At 44.5% G+C, this 20,945-nt stretch overlaps 1 protein-coding gene across 3 annotated transcripts in view; it reads right to left on the bottom strand.

The window, feature by feature from the left end:
* Nucleotides 1-8,275, bottom strand: part of LOC118362181 (serine/threonine-protein kinase BRSK2-like) — a 179,414-nt gene extending 171,139 nt beyond the window's left edge. For all 3 annotated transcript variants that reach the window (XM_052478941.1, XM_052478957.1, XM_052478947.1), the window contains exon 1: nucleotides 7,822-8,275. In XM_052478941.1, coding sequence (XP_052334901.1) covers nucleotides 7,822-7,912 — 91 coding nt within the window. In that variant the 5' untranslated portion in view covers nucleotides 7,913-8,275. The remainder of the gene's footprint in view (nucleotides 1-7,821) is intronic.
* Nucleotides 8,276-20,945: the final 12,670 nt, after the last annotated feature.

Below are 20,945 nucleotides of genomic sequence, written 5' to 3'. Positions count from 1 at the left end.
CATTACAACCTTGGATTGAGTCCTTGCTTTAATAAGAAACCAATATGTGTAGGTTGAACAATGATATAGACACCTATTGGATGATCTCAATATCAATCATAGTAATCTTATAGGAGGGTAGGAGAGGTGGTGGGTTTCTCATTTGAGGTAGAAAATGGAATTAGGCTACAAGGTTTCCTCTTTAAATCCTGGCCCCTTGGGGGTGATACGCACACGCGCACAAACACACACACACAAGCACGCACAAACGCACGTCTCTCCCCCTGCCTAAGCCCCTGGTGTGATGACATATGGGCTTCTCTGTCCTCTCTGCAGACGCAGCACAGGGGAAGTCTATTCATAATAACAGCCATCAACAACCTCAGTCAGCCTCACAGTCAAGCTGGAGCCAGCACAACACACACACATGCTCGCACACACACGCGCACGCGCACACAAAATAAGAAATAATAGCACACATGGTCAATGGTTTAAATATATACACACAAACTCTCTGACATGTCTCATGTGAAGACATGCACAGTCACACACACACACACACACACACACACACACACACACACACACACACACACACACACACACACACACACACACACACACACACACACACACACACACACACACACACACACACACACACACACACACAGAGTCATTCAGCGGCGTTTCTGCTTGTAGCCCAGCTCCACTTTAGATTCATTTCAGGACGTAGTTTGTATGTTGTTGTAGTTAGTTTGTAGTTAGTTTGTAGTTTGTAGATGTTGGACAGCTAAGGGAAGCTGGGATGTCGCTTACCCAGGCTAGAGAGCAGGGTGGTGGGGAGAGAGGACTAGATGAGAGGGGGTGGAGGTGGTTGTAGTGGATGAAATAAAATATGTTTTATTGTCACAAACTGGATAGTTGAGGTTTGTGTTGTTTGATTGGGTCAGCCATAGTAATAAGGTGCCACTGGAGCAAATTACAGTTAAGTGCCTTGCTCAAGGGCACATTGACAGATTTTTCACCTTGTCAGCTCAGGGATTTAAACGAGCAACCTTTTGGTTACTGGCCCAATGCTCTAACCGCTAGGCTACCTGGCACACTGACACCTATGAGCACCTATGGTATACAAGGACACAGGTACAGAAAGTGACCCGAATAGATGTGTTCATATGAGAATTGAATGATGTAATGCCACTAGCAGCTCTCCATGACCAATCAAATGCAATCAGTGCAGGAGCCAACGCTAATACTAGCCAAGGTGTCACACCCTGAGCTGTTTCACCTATCTTTGTGCTTGTCTCCACCCCCCTCCAGATATCGCCCATCTTCCCCATTATCCCCAGTGTATTTATACCTGTGTTCTCTGTTTGTCTGTTGCTAGATCGTCTTGTCTCATCAAGCCTACCAGCATTTTTCCCATAATCCTGTTTTTTCTCTAGTCCCTGTTTTCTTGTTTTCACGGTATTGACCATTCTGCCTGCCCTGACCCTGAGCCTGCCTGTTGTTCTGTACCTTGTGACACTGCCCTGGTTTACTGACCTCTGTCAGCCCTGACCCTGAGCCTGCCTGCCGTTCTGTACCTTTCGGACTCTGCTCTGGATTTATTTTCCTGTCCCCCTCTCCTCTCCATGCCATCCTGTTGGGGGGGAACCAGTCGAAATCTCTCCAGGTACTCATCGACTCTGGGGCCGATGAGAGTCTTTTGGATGATATCCTGTCTTCAGAGCTGGGCATCCCCACTCAGCCCCTCTCCATTCCCATGGACGTTAGAGCGCTGGACGGACGCTCTATAGGCTGGGTCACCCACAATACCACTCCCATCAACCTACGAGTGTCAGGGAACCACATTGAGGCTATCCAATTCAAGCAAATTATTACGTCTCTTCAGGTTCCTGTGATATTGGAATTCTCTTGGCTCCAGCGACACAATCCCCTCATTGGCTGGACTGCTGGTGCCATCATTGGCTGGAGCCCTTTCTGCCACAGCCATTACCATTGCCTGCCCCAGGATGTCTTCCTGTGGGCTCGGAAGTTGCAACGGACCTTTCCTCCATTCCCGCAGAGTACAAGGACCTCCAGGAGGTCTTTAGTAAAGTCTGGACCACTTTGCGTCCTCCGCACCGACCCTATGACAGCAGGATCGACCTTCTCCCAGGCACCACACCCCACCCCGGTGACGACTGTACTCTCTGTCAGGACCGGAGACCTACATCAAGTCTATGGAGACCTACATCGAGGACTTCCTAGCTGCAGTGTGTATCCATCCTTCTGCCTCCCCCACCGGCACAGACAAAACCCTGCCCCGGTGCATCAACTACCATGGCCTCAATGACATCATGGTTAAGAACCGCTACCCGCTACCACTCATTGCCTCGGTCTTCAAGACGCTCAAGGGGGCAACTATTATCTCCAAGTTGGACCTGCAAAACACATACCACGGATACAGGAAGGGGACGAGTGGAAGACTGCCTTCAACACAGTCAGCGGTCACTACGAATATCTGGTCATGCCATTTGGTCTTACCAATGCTCCCACAGTGCAGCTGCAATGTTTCCTGGGATTTTACAACTTTTATCGCTGCTTTATCCAGGGTTATAGCACCCTGGCTTCCCAACTGTCTGCTCTCACCTCTCCCAAGTTCCCATTCATGTGGTCCCCAGCTGCTGACCAGGTGTTCCAGGACCTCAAGCGGCGCTTCACCACAGCTCCCATATTGGTGCATCCTGACCTGTCTCGTCAGTTTGTCAGTTCGTGAGGTCCAAGCTTCGGATGTCGGCGTGGGGGCTGTTCTGTCCCAGTGTTCTGCTCTGGACCTCAAGTTACATCCCTGCGCCTTCTTCGCCCATCGTCTTAAAGCCAAGGAGAGGAACTACGATGTGGGGAATTGTGAGCTTCTCGCGGTGAAGATGGCGCCGGAGGAGTGGAGGCACTGGTTCGAGGGGGCGGAACATCCTTTCATTGTGTGGATGGACCACAGGAACCTGGAATATCTCCAAACTGCCAAACGTCTGAATTCCAGGAAAGCTAGGTGGGCCCTGCTTTTCACCCGGTTTAACTTCTCCCTCTCCTACTGACCGGGATCCAAGAATGTCAAGGTGGATGCACTGTCACGCCGCTATAGCCCCACGGCTGCACCCTCGGACCCTGAGACCATCCATCCACCTTGTGTCTGGCTATGGCCCTCAGCTGGGGAATAGAGAATCAGGTGCGTGAGATGCAGCAGTCCCACCCAAACCCCGGGGGAGGCCAGATAACTGGATGTTTGCCCCTGACGTTATCCATCCCTCCATCCTGGAGTGGGCCCACTGCTCCAGGCTTGCGTGCCACCTGGGCTCCCATCGGTCCCTGGCATTGTGCGACAATGCTATTGGTGGCCTTTTGGTGGCCTACCACAGTCCCTGACGTCACCATCTGCATGATCAGTGAGCAGAACAAGACTCCTCGGCAAGCTCCAGCTGGTCTCCTTCAACCACTTCCTGTCCCTCACCATCTCTGGTTTCACATATCCCTGGACTTTGTCACGGATCCCCCCTCATCTGATGGCAACACTGTCATCCTGACAGTAGTGGAGATGTTTTCCAAAGCAACCCATTCCTCTCCCCGAGCTAACCTCCATGGACTCCCGGTGGATCCATGGACTCCCGGTGGACATGGTCTCATCCCAGCTCTGGAAGACATTCTTCACACTCATTGGGTCGTCGGCCAGCCTGTCCTCTGGGTTCCATCCTCAGCCAGTCAGAGCGAGCCAATCAAAACCTGACAATGACTCTTCGCTGCCTTCTCTCTGCCAATCCCACCATCTGGAGCCAGCAACTCGTGTGCCCCCGCTCATCCCCCGCTCTTGCCGGAGCAAGAGGTCGGCACACCCTAGGCCCAGATGTTCGTCCGCCGCTGTCGCCGTACCTGGAAGAGAGCCCGGTCGTCTCTTCTCAAGACCACCTCCAGGTATCGACGACAAGCGGACCGCCACCGGAACCCGGCTCACTGGTATTGTCTCGGGCAGAGGGTATGGCTGCCCACTCAAGATCTGCCCCTCCGGGTGGAGTCCCGCAAACTTTGCCCCTGTTTTATTGGCCCTTTCCCCAATCTCCAAGATTCTTAGCCACTCTGCTGTTCGTATTCTGTTGCCCCGTACCCGCCGTATACATCCCTCCTTTCATGTGCCTAGGATTAAACCTATATCATTTAGCGCTTTTACTCCAGTTTTTTCTCAAATCCCTGTTTTCACAGTTTTGACCATTCTGCCTGCCCTGATCCTGAGCCTGCCTGTCGTTCTGTACCTTGTGATGCTGCCCTGGTTTACTGACCTCTGCCTGCTCTGACATTCTGTACCTTTCGGACTCTGCTCTGGATTACTGACCTCTACCTGCCTGTCGTTTGCCTGCCCCCTGATTTTGTAATAAACGTTTTTTACTTTAAACTGTTTGCACTGGGTCGTCTCCTGAGCCGTGATACAAGGATTCCAGGGAATAAAGCCTTCACATAAATATGGTAATGAGACCAGAGTACGGGTTGCCATTGCTGTGTGACCTCGCTGACCTGCATGGTCATATAGGACTCTGTCCCTGTCTCTCGTCCATAGGACTGTAAACAACAGTGACTTTGGAGTGAAAATTGCAGTTTGTGCGTTACAGTAGGCTACTGTATGTATGTATGTACACCCTAATGCGTGAGTTCTATATTGATAAACGCAGTTCAACACATGCAAGCCATGTCACCCTCACCTTTATATGGCCCTGGAAGTGGTTGACATAGATTTGAACTAGTTACTGAATTAACAGAACGTGACAGGGTTCCTAGTGCAAAGGATGCATATGAATTCCAGCCAGAAGTACGTATAAAAACCTCAATCATCATTAATCGGCCAAGACAAAATTGGAAATAATTAAATAATTATAATTATTAATTTATAATAAGGATAAAATGGAGAAACTCTGACCTCTAAGCAAAATATATATTTTACCTAAACCCTCCCAGGATGCTTGAAAAAAATAATGTGACCCTCCCCTATACCCAAATGAATCATTAAAACATAATGTGGATAGCAGAGAGCATACTTACAGTTTAACCTCCCTATTTGAATAGACCAGAGCCTTGGATTTGCCGTTTAAGAAATTGTTCTTTGTCCTTTAAGCATTACATGGCAACGCAGGAATATTGATCGCGCACCGGGCTGCAGGCCCGAAGGTTTGGGTCCACAGACCACCGTAGGGGTGGAAAGATCTCCTTTATAAAAAAACACATTGCATGAATCTATCATCTAACTTGCAGGTCTGAGAAAAAAACATAGCCTTTTATAAAAATTTGGACTAGTAACCGGAAGGTTGCAAGTTCAAACCCCCGAGCTGACAAGGTACAAAATATGTCACCTGAACAGGCAGTTAACCCACTGTTCCTAGGCCGCCATAGAAAATAAGAATTTGTTCTTAACTGACTTGCCTAGTTAAATAAAGGTAAAACAAAAAAAATAATAATACTAAAAAAATAAATACATCTAATTCTATTTCTCCAAGGCCAAATCAGTGTGTCTTGTTTGATACGAAACTGTCCCTGTTTACAAATAATTAAATCTGAGATGTCATTAGGAATCTGAGCATGACCCTTTCAAAACGTAGGCCTACTGACGCAGAAAATGTCATATTTAACCGCTTTACTACCCTTCTTCCATGGCTTAACTCAACGAGAGAATGTCACAAGTATTTCCTTAAAAGCTGTCTGGGTTTAAAGATATTCTATTGTACAGAGAGTGAATAGCTTAATCAATAGATAGTGACAAAATTAGATTACTTTCCAAGAAAATTATATTTTTTCTCTGCGGCTGTAGAAGGTTGTAGCTCAGCCTCGGAATGTCAACGAAATGAAACAGTGTTATCCCCATATGCATCAGAGTCGTGTCTTCCCAGGGTATTTTACAGCTTGTTTCTAGCATAGAGCATCGTGGAACAAAGCGGCTCTTATAGTTCACTTTTTCTAAATTTATTTTTTCTTCCTCTAAATCTTAAAACTAACAATGGGTAGGCCTCCGCTTTTCACCGTTTACTTTAATAAAAGGTAGGTCTATGATGTACATTCATACCCCCGCAATTCGCGTCCAGGTTTTAACTTAACAGCCCTTCACTGACACAGAGGTAGGCTATTTAAAGAGCGCATGCTGGGTGGAGAAATTGGCCGAGATTTCTATGTATATAGCAGCCTACAGTCTAATTTCGAATGTGAAACAGGAAGGCCTACCTCTCATTTCTTGAATAGGAAGAAATAGGCTCAAATGCAAAGCTCTCTTGTTGTTAGTAAAGTCGAATATAATCGAAGATGGTTTAAATGAATTATGCCTACTCGATTTTGCCTACTTTCAGCACCATGAGCTGTCCATTTTCAAATCATTTTGCCGTGACTGCTGCTTCAAATTTCAGCACCACAAGGTAAATTACTCGAATCTGGCTTATTGTGAGGTCAATAACTCTGATAAATGCAACATGGGCAACAAACATATTGTTTTGATTAAAATCAATTATAGTAGTAGCAAGCTATCAAAGTTGACCTCCGGTCCTCCTCATCGTCCACCTTTCCTTCTCAAACTAAAGAGTACATAAGCTATAAGCTAGTCCGCACGCAAGATAATGCATTTGTTGGACTCATTATTTTCGAAATAAGTATTTTACTCTCCTCCTGAACTGCCACTGTAGGCCTACACAGTACAGCATTGGTTAGGCAGCACACACATTTTGGGGATCAGCAAAAGCTCAGGGTTGGAATATCCATTGCAGTGTGTAATGCAGCCTTGTTTTATTTACACCATCCCAGCAGCCATCTTAGAAATATAACTTTGCTCTGTGATTCTCTGAGCATGGACTTTGTAGCCTATAGCAAATAGGCTATGGATCAGTTGATTGAGACCACTCTATAGGCGCACTTGATATTGCGCGCCCAGAAGAGAATCAGAGATGTTGGGGGGCGGAACACACAGCTTGTTTTCTTATTAGACCTTTCAAAAAAAGTAGCCTATAGCCTATGACAGTGGTACCCACATGACAGTGGTACCCACATCATTTCCTAGTGGTTTTGGGGATGTTATGCCTCCCGCATAGGCTATTTATTTGAATCAAAACTGCAAATAGGGTACCAGGAAATCATTAGATTATGTCAATCTTTCGTTAATAAAATACATTTGACCCCATGCGTGTAGTTTGGGACTAAACGTATTTGTAATTGCAGCAGAAATTGCACGGATAGGTGCTCGTGCTTGTCATTGCAGGGACTGACAGTGAAACCACACCGCTGGTACAGCAGGCTTGTGCAGTGCAGTAGCTTGCCCTATCTCATTTGGCAGATATCAGCGCAAGCTTCCCCAATGCAACATTGTAAACGACAAACGTGTGCATGTTCGAAGACAGCTACACGCTACAATGTAACAAACCCACAACATACAACATTGCGATTACCATCTCCCCGTTGTCTGGCAATGAGGATTAAAGGGATATTATTATTATATTTCAACAATCACACGTAAGCCCTGTGGACTACATGTAGCCCAACTGTAGCCAGCTGACTAGGCTATAGGGCGGACCAGTTTATTCTCTTTTATTGTGAAGTAGAATTTTAGGATAATCCACATAAGACATTCAAGTGCACAGTCCCAACCCCGATTGATGCAATGAGTCAAAAGCAATTCGTGGGAACTAGAAGTAACCAGCCCGCACGTTAGTGATGCACCCTAAATCAAACCCACCAAACCCACAATAACCTACTGAGAAGCCCATGTGTCCTAGCCCATGTCAGCATAACTCATAAAAGAAAGCCAGTGCGTCATCCACGTTTAGACAAGCGACAAGGACTAACCTGTCTGTCCTTTGCCGAGGGTCTTTTCCAAACGATAAGGTCCCACATAGTTCATATAGTGTGCGCTGTTGTCTTTGCCAGAAGATGACATTTTGTTGGAATTTAGTAATATGTCTCACAGAATAATAAATACAAATCAAAATTATCGTTTCAAATCAACGGAAACCGTAGGTTATTCCACAGGGCAGTCGGCTGCTGCTCTCCGGTTGGCCTCCTCTCTCTCGCCTCACGCAGATGGTCGGTGGGATTCTCTCTTCTCTGGGTCCCTTTCTAACCTATTTTGTTAGTTCACTCCCCTCTGTCTCTACCTCCTCTTTTCACTGCTGAAATGTGGCGTCTTTAAATCTGGATAACATGGTGTTCTTTTCGTCCGTGTTCGTATTGTGGAGAGGAAACGAGACGCGGTGAACACAGCTTTGGCACAACCCGTTGACGGGGCAATCTAACAGGATAGTGTTTTAGTGCTGACTGACGCCAACGTCTGAGCTGTATGAATACGCATGCGCACAGCGCGCACAACGCAGGGGCTGGTTGGCCCGGCACGTAATCGGGCGAAAGCGGGGAATCAGCACGCTGCACAAAACAAATGCAATCACTTTTCACACGGTTTAAACTCCTTCCACCGGGGTAACCCGGGCCAGATAAAGGAATCCCTTAATTTAATTCAGGTCGAAGTGACAGAATAGCATTACGGTGGAATCAGCGCAGTAGCCTCCTAGTATTTGCCAAGCATATTTGTAAATATTCACAAAAGTGATTGACAAACCAACCATATAATAGAATAGTGACCAGCAAATAGAATTGGTGACAAAACCTATCCTAATTCTTGTCTTGCCTTTACCCAATAAACAAGTGGCTTTCTGATTAGGTGTATTAGCAACACTGGAGCTACCATAGCCTACCTCGCTCCTCCTCAGAGAGACTACTTCATAGCTGCTTTAGTACTTTGATGTCAGTCTGAGCATCTGTACAGGTTGTGTCCCTATGTCCCAACCTCTCCTCCTCCTAAATCACCAGTAACATCTTCCCTAGGTCCACCTTCTCACACCTTCACTGGCACTTCCTATCTTCCCTCGCTCATCAAATCAGATTGTATTGTATTTGTATTTGTATTTGTATTGAGGTGTAGTAGACTTTACCATGAAATGCTTACTTACAAGCCCTTAACCAACAATGCAGTTCAAGAAATAGAGTTAAGAAAATGTTTACTAAATTAACTAGTGAAAATAAAATAAATAAGTAACACAAGAAAATTACATAAAAGTAATGAGGCTATATACATGGGATACCAGTACCTAGTCAATGTGGGGGTACAGGTTACTCGAGGTAATTTGTAAAGTGACTATGCATAGATAATATCAGCAAGTAGCAGTAGTGTAAAAACAGGGGGGTTCAATTAAATAGTCCAGGTGGCCATTTGATTAATTGTTTAGCAGTCTTATGGCTTGGGGGTAGAAGTTGATAAGGAGCCTTTTGTCCTAGAATTGGCACTCCAGTACTGCTCGCCCTGCGGTAGCAGAGTGAACAGTTCATGACTTGGGTGACTGGAGTCTGACAATTTTTTGGGCCTCCCTCTGACACGCCAAGTATATAGGTACTGGATGTCAGAAAGCTTGGCCCCAGTGTTGTACTGGGTCGTATGCACTACCCTCTGTATGGTCCGGGGACCCACTTCAGCCCCGTCAGTGTTAATGGGGGCCTGTTTGGCCTTTCGTTTCCTATCGTCCACAATCAGCTCCCTTGTCTTGCTCACGTTGAGGGAGAGGTTGTTGTCCTGGCACCACACTGCCAGGTCTCTGACGTCCTCCCTCTATAGGCTGTCTCATCGTTGTCGGTGATCAGTCCTGTGTCATCCAGTAAACTTAAGGATGGTGTTGGAGTCGTGCTTGGCCATGCAGTTGTGTGTGAACAGGTAGTACAGGAGAGGACTAAGTAAACACGCACCCATGAAGGGCCCCGGTGTTGAGGATCAGCGTGGCAGATGTGTTGTTGCCTGCCCTTACCACCTGGGGGAGGCCGGGATCCAGTCCAGGATCCAGTTGTGTAGGGAGGTGTTTAGTCCCAGGGTCCTTAGCTTAGTGGTGAGCTTTGTGGGCATTATGATGTTAAATGCTGAGCTATAGCCAATGAACAGCATTCTCACATAGGTGTTCCTTTTGTCCAGGTGTGAAAGGGCAGTGTGGAGTGCGATTGAGATTTTGGTCATCTGAGGACCTGTTGGGGCGGTACGCGAATTGGAGTGGGTCTCGTGCTTCCGGCATGATGGTGTTGATGTGAGCCAGGACCGGCCTTTCAAAGCACTTCATGACTACGCGAGTGAGTGCTACGGGGCGGTAATCATTTCGGCAGGTTACCTTCACTTTCTTGGGCACAGGGACTATGGTGGTCTGTTTGAAACGTAGTTTTTACAGACTCGACCAGGGAGAGGTTGAAAATGTCAGAGAAGACACTTGCCAGATGGTCTACGCATGCTTTGAGTACACGATCTGGTAGTCCGTCTGTCCCCACGTCTTTGTGAATGTAGACATCGGCTACGGAGAGCGTGAGCACACAGTCATCTGGAACAGCTGGTGCTCTCATGCATGCTTCAGTGTTGCTTGCCTCGAAGCGAGCATAAAAAGCTCATCTAGAAGGCTCGCGTCACTGGACAGCTCGCTGCTGGGTTTCCCTTTGTAGTCCGTAATATTTTTCAAACCCTGCCACATCCAACGAGCGTCAGAGCCGGTGTAGTACGATTTATTCTAAGTCCTGTAGTGACGCTTTGCCTGTTTGATTGTTTGTTTGAGGGCATAGCAGGACTTCTTATAAGCTCCTTGAAAGCAGCAGCTCTCGCCTTTAGCTCCGTGCGGATGTTGCCTGTAATCCATGGCTTCTGGTTGGGAAATGTATATACGGTCACTGTGGAGACAACGTTGTCGATGCACTTATTGATGAAGCCGGTGACGGAAGTTATATACTCCTCAATGCCATTGGATGAATCCCGAAACATATTCCAGTCTCTGCTAGCAAAATAGTCCTGTTGCGTAGCATCTGCGCAATCTGACCAATTCCGTATTGAGCGAGTCACTGGTTCTTCCTGCTTCAGTTTTTTGGCTTGTAAGCAGGAATCAGGAGGATAGAATTATGATCAGATTTGTCAAATGGAGGGCGAGTGAGAGCTTTGTATGCTTCTCGGGGTGTGGAGTAAAGTTGATGTAGAGCTTTTTTCCTCTGGTTGCACATGTTTCATGCCGGTAGAAATTAGGTAAAATGGGGATGTAAGATTGCCTGCATTAAAGTCCCTGGCTATTAGGAGCATTGCTTTTGGATGAGCATTTTCTTGTTTGCTTATGGCCTTATACAGCTCGTTGAGTGTGATCTTAGTTCCAGCATCGGTTTGTGGTGGTAAATAGACGGCTACGAATAATATAGATGAGAACTCTCTTGGTATTGCGGTCTACAGCTTATCATGAGGTATTCTACATCAGGCGAGCAATGTATGCGAGCAGTGTAGGTTAGGAGCCCGTAAAACAGCAGCCATCACCTCCGGCACCTTTATAGGGTCTTTATACTTCTGCATCAGGGCCTTCTCCATTTTTTCTTATTTCGCTGATGGGTTGAAATGTTTGGTGAATTTTTTTTTTAAGAGATCCTATGGAAATAATGTTGCCACCAATAAATATATATATATATATATATATAAAAAAATACATATTTTCACAAGATGTTTGTGTGTGTGTGTTTGTGTGGGTGTGCTCTTGTGTGTGCATGCATGCACATGTTTGTGGAGCAGGCCCTGATGCATTTGTGTGCGTAACACTGGGTCACTTGATTAAACCAGAGGGCTTGATTAAACCAGAGGTTGGTCCCTACTTAATGGTTTTGACTACCATCTCTCCACACACACACACACACACACACACACACACACACACACACACACACACACACACACACACACACACACACACACACACACACACACACACACACACACACACACACACACACACACACACACACACACATCTATCTATCTCATCACTCTTGAACAACAAAAGTACTGACCCAAGCCAGCTCTGTGACAGATGGGGCTTCCCCCCTCTCCCTCTCCTCTCCTCTCCTCTCTTCCCCCTCCCCCATCCTCCCAGTCCTCCCCCATCTCGGTTGCTAACAAAGGAAGGGGCCTCAGATGCACCCTCACAAGAGAGCTTTCACTCAAACCACTTCCTGTTAATTATTTGTGACCCCTCCCCCGACCCGTATCTATGAGAGGGATCCATCATGTGCTTTCTCTTAAATGTATGTTACGGTGCAGTATGTCCTCACTGAGGACATGATCCCCAGTGTTATGATCCCTTATGGATGGATACATGATTTGACACAACACGGGTCCATGCCAACAGGATGGGTAGGGGATATTCAGCCACACTTGGAGGACAATGGATATTGAAGGCAAAAATCCACCCTTTTCGGCATTACATACACTGTCCGTATTAGAACATACAGCCATCATCAGCAACAATCATAATACACCTTGAATGGACTGAAAGCTTGAGGTTAGAAGGCGACATCATACTTTCAATGTGTCGGACAACACCAAGCAACACTTTCGCCATGGGGGTCATTGTTAGTATGAATTCCTTAATCCTGACTGGAAGTGCAATTCCACTCCACAGATTGCTCTGGCAAATTGTCACAGATAGACTTCATTGGGAGGAAGAACGTTTAACATGCTTTATGCATTTGTATGACAATTTTTCGTGAAAATCATGATGAAATTGGCAATCTTAAGACCCTATGATCTGTGAACCATGCATGATACAGACAACACTTTGGTGTTATTATACTCCTTGTAGTGTTTTCTCAAGTATGGAGTATTTCTAGATTCTGACAGACACATTTTTACATTCATATATTCAACATTAATCGTATTAGGCTACCCTGGCGGCAGGGTAGTCTAGTGGTTAGAGTGTTAGAGTGTTAGAGGTTGCAAGTTCAAACCCCCGAGCTGACACGGTACAAATCTGTCGTTCTGCCCCTGAACAGGCAGTTAACCCACTGTTCCTAGGCCGTCATTGAAAATAAGAATTTGTTCTTAACTGACTTGCCTAGTTAAATGAAGGTAAAATAAATAAATAAAATTATATCTCAAACAACCTTTATTTATTTAGCTTATTTGTAGAGATATTGTTTGTAACAATATATTCTTCAAACGTGTCAGAGTGTGCTCTGATACTTTTAATGACATGACCCATTTTATACATAGAAATGTACATTATAGGTCAGTAACCAATCACAACCCTTCTATAGGATTGCACATTCAGCATGTCACTAGAAGAGGGAGTTTCCCATTCACAATGTTTGTGATGCTCATAAAATGTACCATACCTACAGAATGACCGGAGAGCCCACCCTGTAAATGTTATGTATTTATAGAGTATATATATATATATATATTTTTTTTTACAAAGAATGTCTAAAAATGAATGACCAAAATCAAAAAGAGTTGTTTTGAGATATTCACTTTTTTTTTAATGTTAAATAAATTCATGTGAAGATTTTTTTATTTCAGAATCAATACACACTCCATATTTTATTTAGAGCACACTATTTGGAGTATAATTACACCAAGATGTTGTCTGTAATCATGAACGGTTCACAGATCTACAGGAGGTATGTATATGTCCAAAAAGGGCAAAGAAATTGCCACTTTCATCATGATTTTCTTATAAATGGTTTGTGATACAAATGAAAAAAAGCATTTATCACATCATTCCCCCCAATTAAGCTTCTACGTAAGAAACGCTAAAACAATCTGAGACACCAAAAATATTTTCCACTCCCGCTGGTGTGGAATCGCCTAGAAGGCTCTGCCACTAAATATCTCCAAGGGGATGTTTGTATCCATAATCATATTGGAGTCCAGGTGTCTAATCTGTTAAAATGCTGGAATTAAATTTGTAGACAACCCCTCTGAAATACACTGCACCAATAAAAATGTATTGTCATATGCCTACAGTACACTCTTAAACATTTACAGGGTTATTTGTTTTGTCCCTACAGGAGAACCCTTTTTGGTTCCATGTATGTTACGGGTGGTGAAATGTTTCCACTGACTAACCTGGTTTCAGAGCATTTAGTATTATTATGTCCGAAAATTTGAAACTCCTTTTCGTATGATATGGTATGTATAATTTGTGGATGTCCATCACCCATTTCATATGATATCTTACGAATTACAATATGTTTCAAATGAGCAAAACATAGTAAATGTTACGAAGTTGCAAAACATATGATATGTTATGAATTCTAGAAAGGTGGCTAGGATTAGCTAGGCTAGATGTTAGGGGGTTAGGGTTAAATTTAGGAGTTAGGTTAAAGGGCCAAGGTTAGGGTTAGGGGAGGGGTTAGCTAAAAGGGTTAGTGTTATGGGAAGGGTTAGCTAAAAGGGTTAAGGATAGTGTTCGGGGAAGGGTTAACTAATGTGCTAAGTAGTTGAAAAGTAGCTAAAAAGTATTAAGTGCTGTAGTTAAAAAGTTGCTAATTAGCTCGTCGTGCGTGATGAGATTCAAACTCGCGACCTTTGGGTTGCGTAACATAACATACTAATATGAGTGTCCCGGATTTTCTTAACCATGTTACGTCTAGTCTATTAGACCAGGCCGTACTGAACATTTTAGTGGTGAAAGGGTTCCATTAACAAAAAATAGGACATTTTCAGAGGATTTCCTTAGAGGAATAACTATTGAATAACCAGTTATGGTTCTAGGTAGCACCTTCTTTTCTAAGAGTGTACATGTATGTCATTTATTGTGGATACTAAATTACACAGTACTGTTGGCTGTATATACATGTAGTCTACACAGAACCCACACTTGCTCTTTTGAAGGCTTAGGCCCTGATGTTTTTGTCAAACAGATTGTGACAAATGATGTTGTACAAAGTGCTATGAAGTCCAAGTAAAGGTGATGTATTGATTTGAGTGAGAGAAGAAAAAAGTTTTATCAAGAGCATGGTCCAACCAGTGAGAGATCACAGGTGCTGAGGAACACTGTTAGCTGAGACTAATTGCTGTAGACAGCAAAGAGCATGCTTGTTTTTTCTCTAGCTGTCACACTCTAGCAAAACACACTGACCCCCTGCTTGACCCCCCTCGCTCTCTCTCTCTTCACCTCCCCCTCTCTCCTACATCTCTCCACACATTAAGCTCTCCTTTCCTCTCCCACCACCCCTTCTCCCCTCCCCTCCCGCTTTCTCCCTACTTCTTTCTTCCTCCGCTCCCCACCACGTCTCCATCTCGCTACATCTCTCCCTCCAACTTCTCCCCTCCAGCCCTTCATCTCTACCCCATCTCTTAATTTCTCGACATCCCTCCATCTTTCGACCTCTCCCCTCCATCCTTCCATTTCTCTCTCTCCATCCCTTCACCTCTCTACATCCCTCCGTCCCACGACCTCTCCCATGCATCTCTGTCTCTCCATCCCTTCATCTCTGTCCCTCGATCCCTTCCTCCCATTCTCTCCCTCACTCCTTCTCTCTCTCTCTCCATTTCTCTCCCGTCGATCAATTCCTCGCTCCCCTCCCCTCCCCTCCATCTCTTCCTCTGCTCCCTACCCTCCATCTCTGTCCTTCCACCCCACGTCACCCGCACTTAATGATTAGTGTGTGAACAAGCCATTAGCACCAGAGGCAATTCAGTGAGTCTTCCAGCCATCACGTCAGAGCCAAACTCCCACAGGCTACAGCACCCGCAGACATCTTTTAGTCATTTCTACAGTCTTAGAAAAAAGGGTTCCAAAAGGTTTCTTCAGTTATCCCCATAGGATAACCCTTTTTGGTTCCAGGTAGAACCCTTTTTGATTCCATGTCGAACCCTCTGTGGTAAGGTTCTACATGGAACCCAAGTAATTATACCTGGAACTAAAAGGGTTCTATCTGGAACCAAAAAGAGTTCTTCAAAAGGATCTTCTATGGGGACAGCCGAAGAACCCGTTTAGGTTCTAGATATCACCTTATGTTTTTTCGAAGAGTGTACACATGAGCAGCAACATACTTTTTTACTGAGCAAGAGCTAATGAATTATAAACTGCAGTCAAAAATAGAATATTGCTTTAAAAACCACCGTGACTACCTACGACAGAATGAAGTCTGCCATTTTAGATAGTACACAACACTGAGTTTGGGTGATAGTTCCATGTTTACTCTAGAAAGTTCTGTGGCTATTCCTTCTGTAAATAAAACGTGTGCAAAAATGTATCTTGTGACTGAGCAGAGACATGAACACATGACAGTTTAGAGTCACGGTATGCACACAGTATAAGATAGAGCAAAAACATCAGTTCCAGCCTCTGACATTTAGAGGCATCTAGTGCTAGTGGAGGCTTAGCCTGCAGTCTATTTCTGCATTAGTCAGCTCTATTGTGGCTGTCAGGCCAACATAAGCTACAGTGACATATTTCAAGCCGGAACTATAGGCCTAATGGAGAAAATATCTCCCCACAATTGTACACGACAAATAACAAAACACAGTACAACACAGCACATTACAACAACACAGCACATCACAGCACAGCACAACACAACATAGTACTGCACAACAAATCACAGCACAGCACAGCACAGCACCACACAACAAAGCACATCATAGCATAGCATAGCATAGCATAGCAAAGCACAACACAACACAGAACAGCACAAGATAGCGCAACAAGATTCAAAACAACGCAACACAACTCAACTCAACACAAATCAAGACAGGGGTGAAGTGAACCAGGCTCCCCCAATGAGAGAATTTCCCCGCCAAAACACCTGCTAACATTGCAGTTATTAGGACAAGGACAGAACATGGTATCAGCACTCACCTCTCTGATAGGAATACCAGAGTACCACCTCTTTGGCTGACCTATTTCTTTTTATCTGGACCCATATTCATAAAGCGTCCCAATGCTGATCCAGGATTAGGTCGCTCCTGTTCATGTAATCACATTCATTATGATCTAAAAAGCAAAACTGATCCTACATCAGCACTCCTACTCCATGATGCTTTATGATTATGAATATGGGCCCGTGTCAGTTTGCACTGTTCGGTAAAACACAGACATAGTGCGTCTTTACCCACTTTAACCAACACAGTCCACTCAGCAACAGTCGTCGCTGTTTTCCTGGGAGTCCTGGGAAACATCAAAACATTTAAACAAACACACACACATAATCCAACCATGTTATAATATTATTGTCACAATGTTGTTATGCGTCCCATGTGTCCATCCCTACGAGGAACCAGCCTATTAAGTTAATACAAGGAAATTAAAGAATGGAAAACCTTCTCTGCTCTTAAAGTTTCCCCCAGCCTCTCCTGTTAAACTGTACACAAGACTGTTGAGCTGTCTCTCTCTCTCTTTCTCCCTCGATATCTTTCTCTCGTTGACGGACCGTCTTTCTCTCGTAACGCTCTTTCTATTTCCGGCTGTCTCTCTCCTTTCATCTCCTTCAACTCGTTTCCCCGAGGCAGGTTGTTACATATCATCGCTTACCAGCCTAGAAAAAGGGACAATGTGATTTTCAGAGTTACCTAAGTCTGTTGGGAAACTCAAAGGACTCAAAGACCCTTATTGAATCAAACACAATAACCAGACATTTTCAAGACAAGGTAGACCAACCTTCTCCTGTACTGCGGCAGGTAGCCTAGTGGTTAGAGCGTTGGACTAGTAACTAGAAAGGTTGCATGATCAAAATCCCTGAGCTGACATGGTAAAACTCTGTCATTCTGCCCCTGAACAAGGCAGTTAACCCGCTGTTTCCTAGGCTGTCATTCAAAATAAGAATTTGTTCTTAACTGACTTGCCTAGTTAAACAATGTGGGAAAAAAAACTGTAAGGAACCGTGATATCAAGTCCGGTTTCTCTTTGTGTAACGATTCTCATTGGTGGAAGGAGAGGAGGACCAAAATGCAGCGTGGTAAGTGTTCGTCATATTTTAATTGAAAAACTGAACACTACACAAAATAACAACGAAGATAAAACAAAACAGTTCTGCCAGGTGAACCAGACACTAAACAGAAATTAAACACCCACAACCCAAATGGGGAAAACAGGCTACCCAAGTATGATTCTCAATCAGAGACAACGAACGACACCTGCCTCTGATTGAGAACCATACTAGGCCAAACACATAGAAATATAACAACATAGAAAAAAGAACATAGACTACCCACCCCAACTCACGCCCTGACCAAGCTAACACAAAGACATAAAAAAGGAACTACGGTCAGAACGTGACACTTTGCTCTCGGACACAGTAAGTATTGTTTTATTGTTTTGTCTTAACCTCAAAAGGGCCAGAGCTCAAGAAAATCTGTTATTGACAGTGAACGTTGAAGACACATCTGTTATATGATGATGAGAGAACACATTCACCAAACCACTCATTTGAATCACAGACAGACCTTGAAAGGGCATCATGATAACAGCATGTGCTAAGCAGTGCAAATCAGGTATTCATTCCTTCAGTGGTGCTGCTGATCCAATTGTTGTTTACATGGGCTTACTTATATGTACAGTTTACAGGGTTCAGTGGGTGTCTTTGTTTAGCTGGTGGTCTCAGGGGAATAGATTAGCATCCTAGCAAGTGTGTGTGTGTGTGTGTGTGTGTGTGTGTGTGTGTGTGTGTGTGTGTGTGTGTGTGTGTGTGTGTGTGTGTGTGTGTGTGTGTGTGTGTGTGTGTGTGTGTGTGTGTGTGTGTGTGCGTGCATACAAAAGGAGGGTAGGGGAGATATAAGAGCTACTTAAGCACAACGACACAGGAGAGGGTAGAGCCCTTTTGGTACATGGAAAACAAAATGGTTGTACTTGGAACCAAAAAGGGTTTTCCTATGGGGACAGCCGAAGAACCCTTTTAGGTTCTAGATAGCACCTTTTTTCAAGAGTGTAGGTCATCCTGTGTGTTTCACCAGTATCCGTCAACCCAAGAAGCTTTGCTCCAAAACAATAACAGCTGCATGTCACGCATCCAACCTCCTCATGGACACATCCAACCTCCTCATGGACACATCCACACATCACAGATCACACATATGTATGTGTGTGTACGTGTGAGTGTGTGTGTTTGCGTGCGTGCGTGAGCATGCACGTGAGTGTCTGTGTTTTCACACGTATGTGGGTGTGGATGCGTGTGTCTGTGCTCTCACACGTACATGTCTGCTAGTGTGTACAGTAAGTGAGTGTGCACATATTTGTGTGTGTGTCAGAACAGTAGCATATGGCTATGCCGATGCCTAGGGGATACACACAGGAGTATGCTGCTGCTGATTCTTGTCTAGTTAACAGTCTAACACATATACAGAGGTTCTGTCTGCTTGGGGAAAACCAACAATACACAGTCTGGTCTCTTAGGTCCACCTGATTCTGCTTTTCTACTCCCCACAGCACATCATTGATGAGTTGGAAGTTATCGATCCGCCAGAAAATGCACTACTCACCTGGCTAACCAAGTCTAATCATTTACTGCTGAGAAGGTAGACTGTTGGAGAGAACTGTTGGAGAGACTACAATTCCATCTATTAGGTGTGGACTGGAGTTTCTCACTTCTGCTTAGATCAAATATACTTACAGTACTGTGTACAGTAACCAGGTGTCTCTTAAAAAAATAGAGTTTATCTCAATGAGACTAGCTAACCTGAATAAAGGAGTTGTGTTGCCGTTTAGATTATAAGGAACGAAATGGGGGAGTACGTGATTGTAGATCAGCACTACTACTCATAGATTCTTCATGAATATGGGCCAAAAGAGACTGAACGAGGGAACGTAAGCCAAGAAGGGAAAAGCAAGTGTTTCCTTGTTATCACTTGGTGGGCTGTCATGTAAACAATAGCTGTTTAAGGTACAAATTGTTAGCTGTCAAGCAGAGAATGTAGTCGTAAGTCTTTCTGCAGTGCATTGGTAATTACACAGTGCTAATGGAGAATGCTGCATTGCAAAGATACTCAGACCAGATGACTGCAATTACATTTACAACACACAAAAATTACAAATCACGTATTACGACATTGGGCTGATTTCCCTTCTCCTCTTGCTGTTCTTTTCCCCTTCTTTGTCTGCGTCTGTCAGTGGGTTGTATGCAACCTCCTCCCTTCCCCCTTCTGTCTATGTGCATTAGAATTCAGACTATTCACACGATTGTTTTGAAAAGAGACTGGTGGTTGGTTACCTGTGTCCCTGTGTCATGTCCTACAGGGTATGTTGGGGTGATTCTTGTGTGTGTGTGTGTGTGTGTGTTTGTGTGTGTGTGTGTGAGAGAGAGAGAGCGAGCGAGAGAGCGAGAGGGTGTGTGGTTCCATGCCTATGTGCGTGCACGTGAGTACTTCAACCATGATTGACATGTCAGAGAGAACACAGAATTGCAAACACACCTGTCTGTATTCCTTGTCCAATCTCTCCACGTCTTTCTGCCTCACACCGTAGGCTCGGCCCTGATTGATGTTTTCTCTGTTACCTGGATCTGCATGGCAAATGGTCCAGGAACACAAGGAAAACACAAAGAACAATGCCCAAGGACTAGTCAGCCCTTCTCCCTCTGAGAGTCTAAAATGTATCTCTCTGTTACAGTATTCAGAGGACTGACTACTGAATGTTTGATTAGAATAATGCTGTAGTATCCATGCTTGGTATCTATCTGAAACTTTTTGACTGTGGATAACTCCGATGCTATCAACAGTGGATCCGGAAAGTATTCCAGACCCCTTGACTTTCTCCGGATTTTTGTTACGTTACAGCTTTATTCTAAAATGGATGAAATTGTAACAATTCTCAGCAATCTACACACAATACCCTTATAATGACAAAGCAAAAACAGGTTATTAGACATTTTTGCAAATAACATTTTTAAAAATACAATAAAAAATAAATACCTTATTCACATAGACCCTTTGCTATGAGACTCGAATTTGAGCTCAGGTGCATCTTGTCTCCGTTGATCATCCTTGAGATATTTCTAGAACTTGATTGGAGTCCACCTGTGGTAAATTCAATTGATTGGACATGATTTGGAAAGACACACCTGTCAAAATAAGGTCCCACAGTTGACAGTGTATGTCAGAGCAAAAACCAAAGCTCCAAGACAGGATTGTGTCGAGGCACAGATCTGGG

Source organism: Oncorhynchus keta, chromosome 2 (genome assembly GCF_023373465.1).
Source record: "Oncorhynchus keta strain PuntledgeMale-10-30-2019 chromosome 2, Oket_V2, whole genome shotgun sequence".
NCBI lineage: Eukaryota > Metazoa > Chordata > Actinopteri > Salmoniformes > Salmonidae > Oncorhynchus > Oncorhynchus keta.
This window is presented reverse-complemented; position numbering and strand designations above follow the sequence as displayed.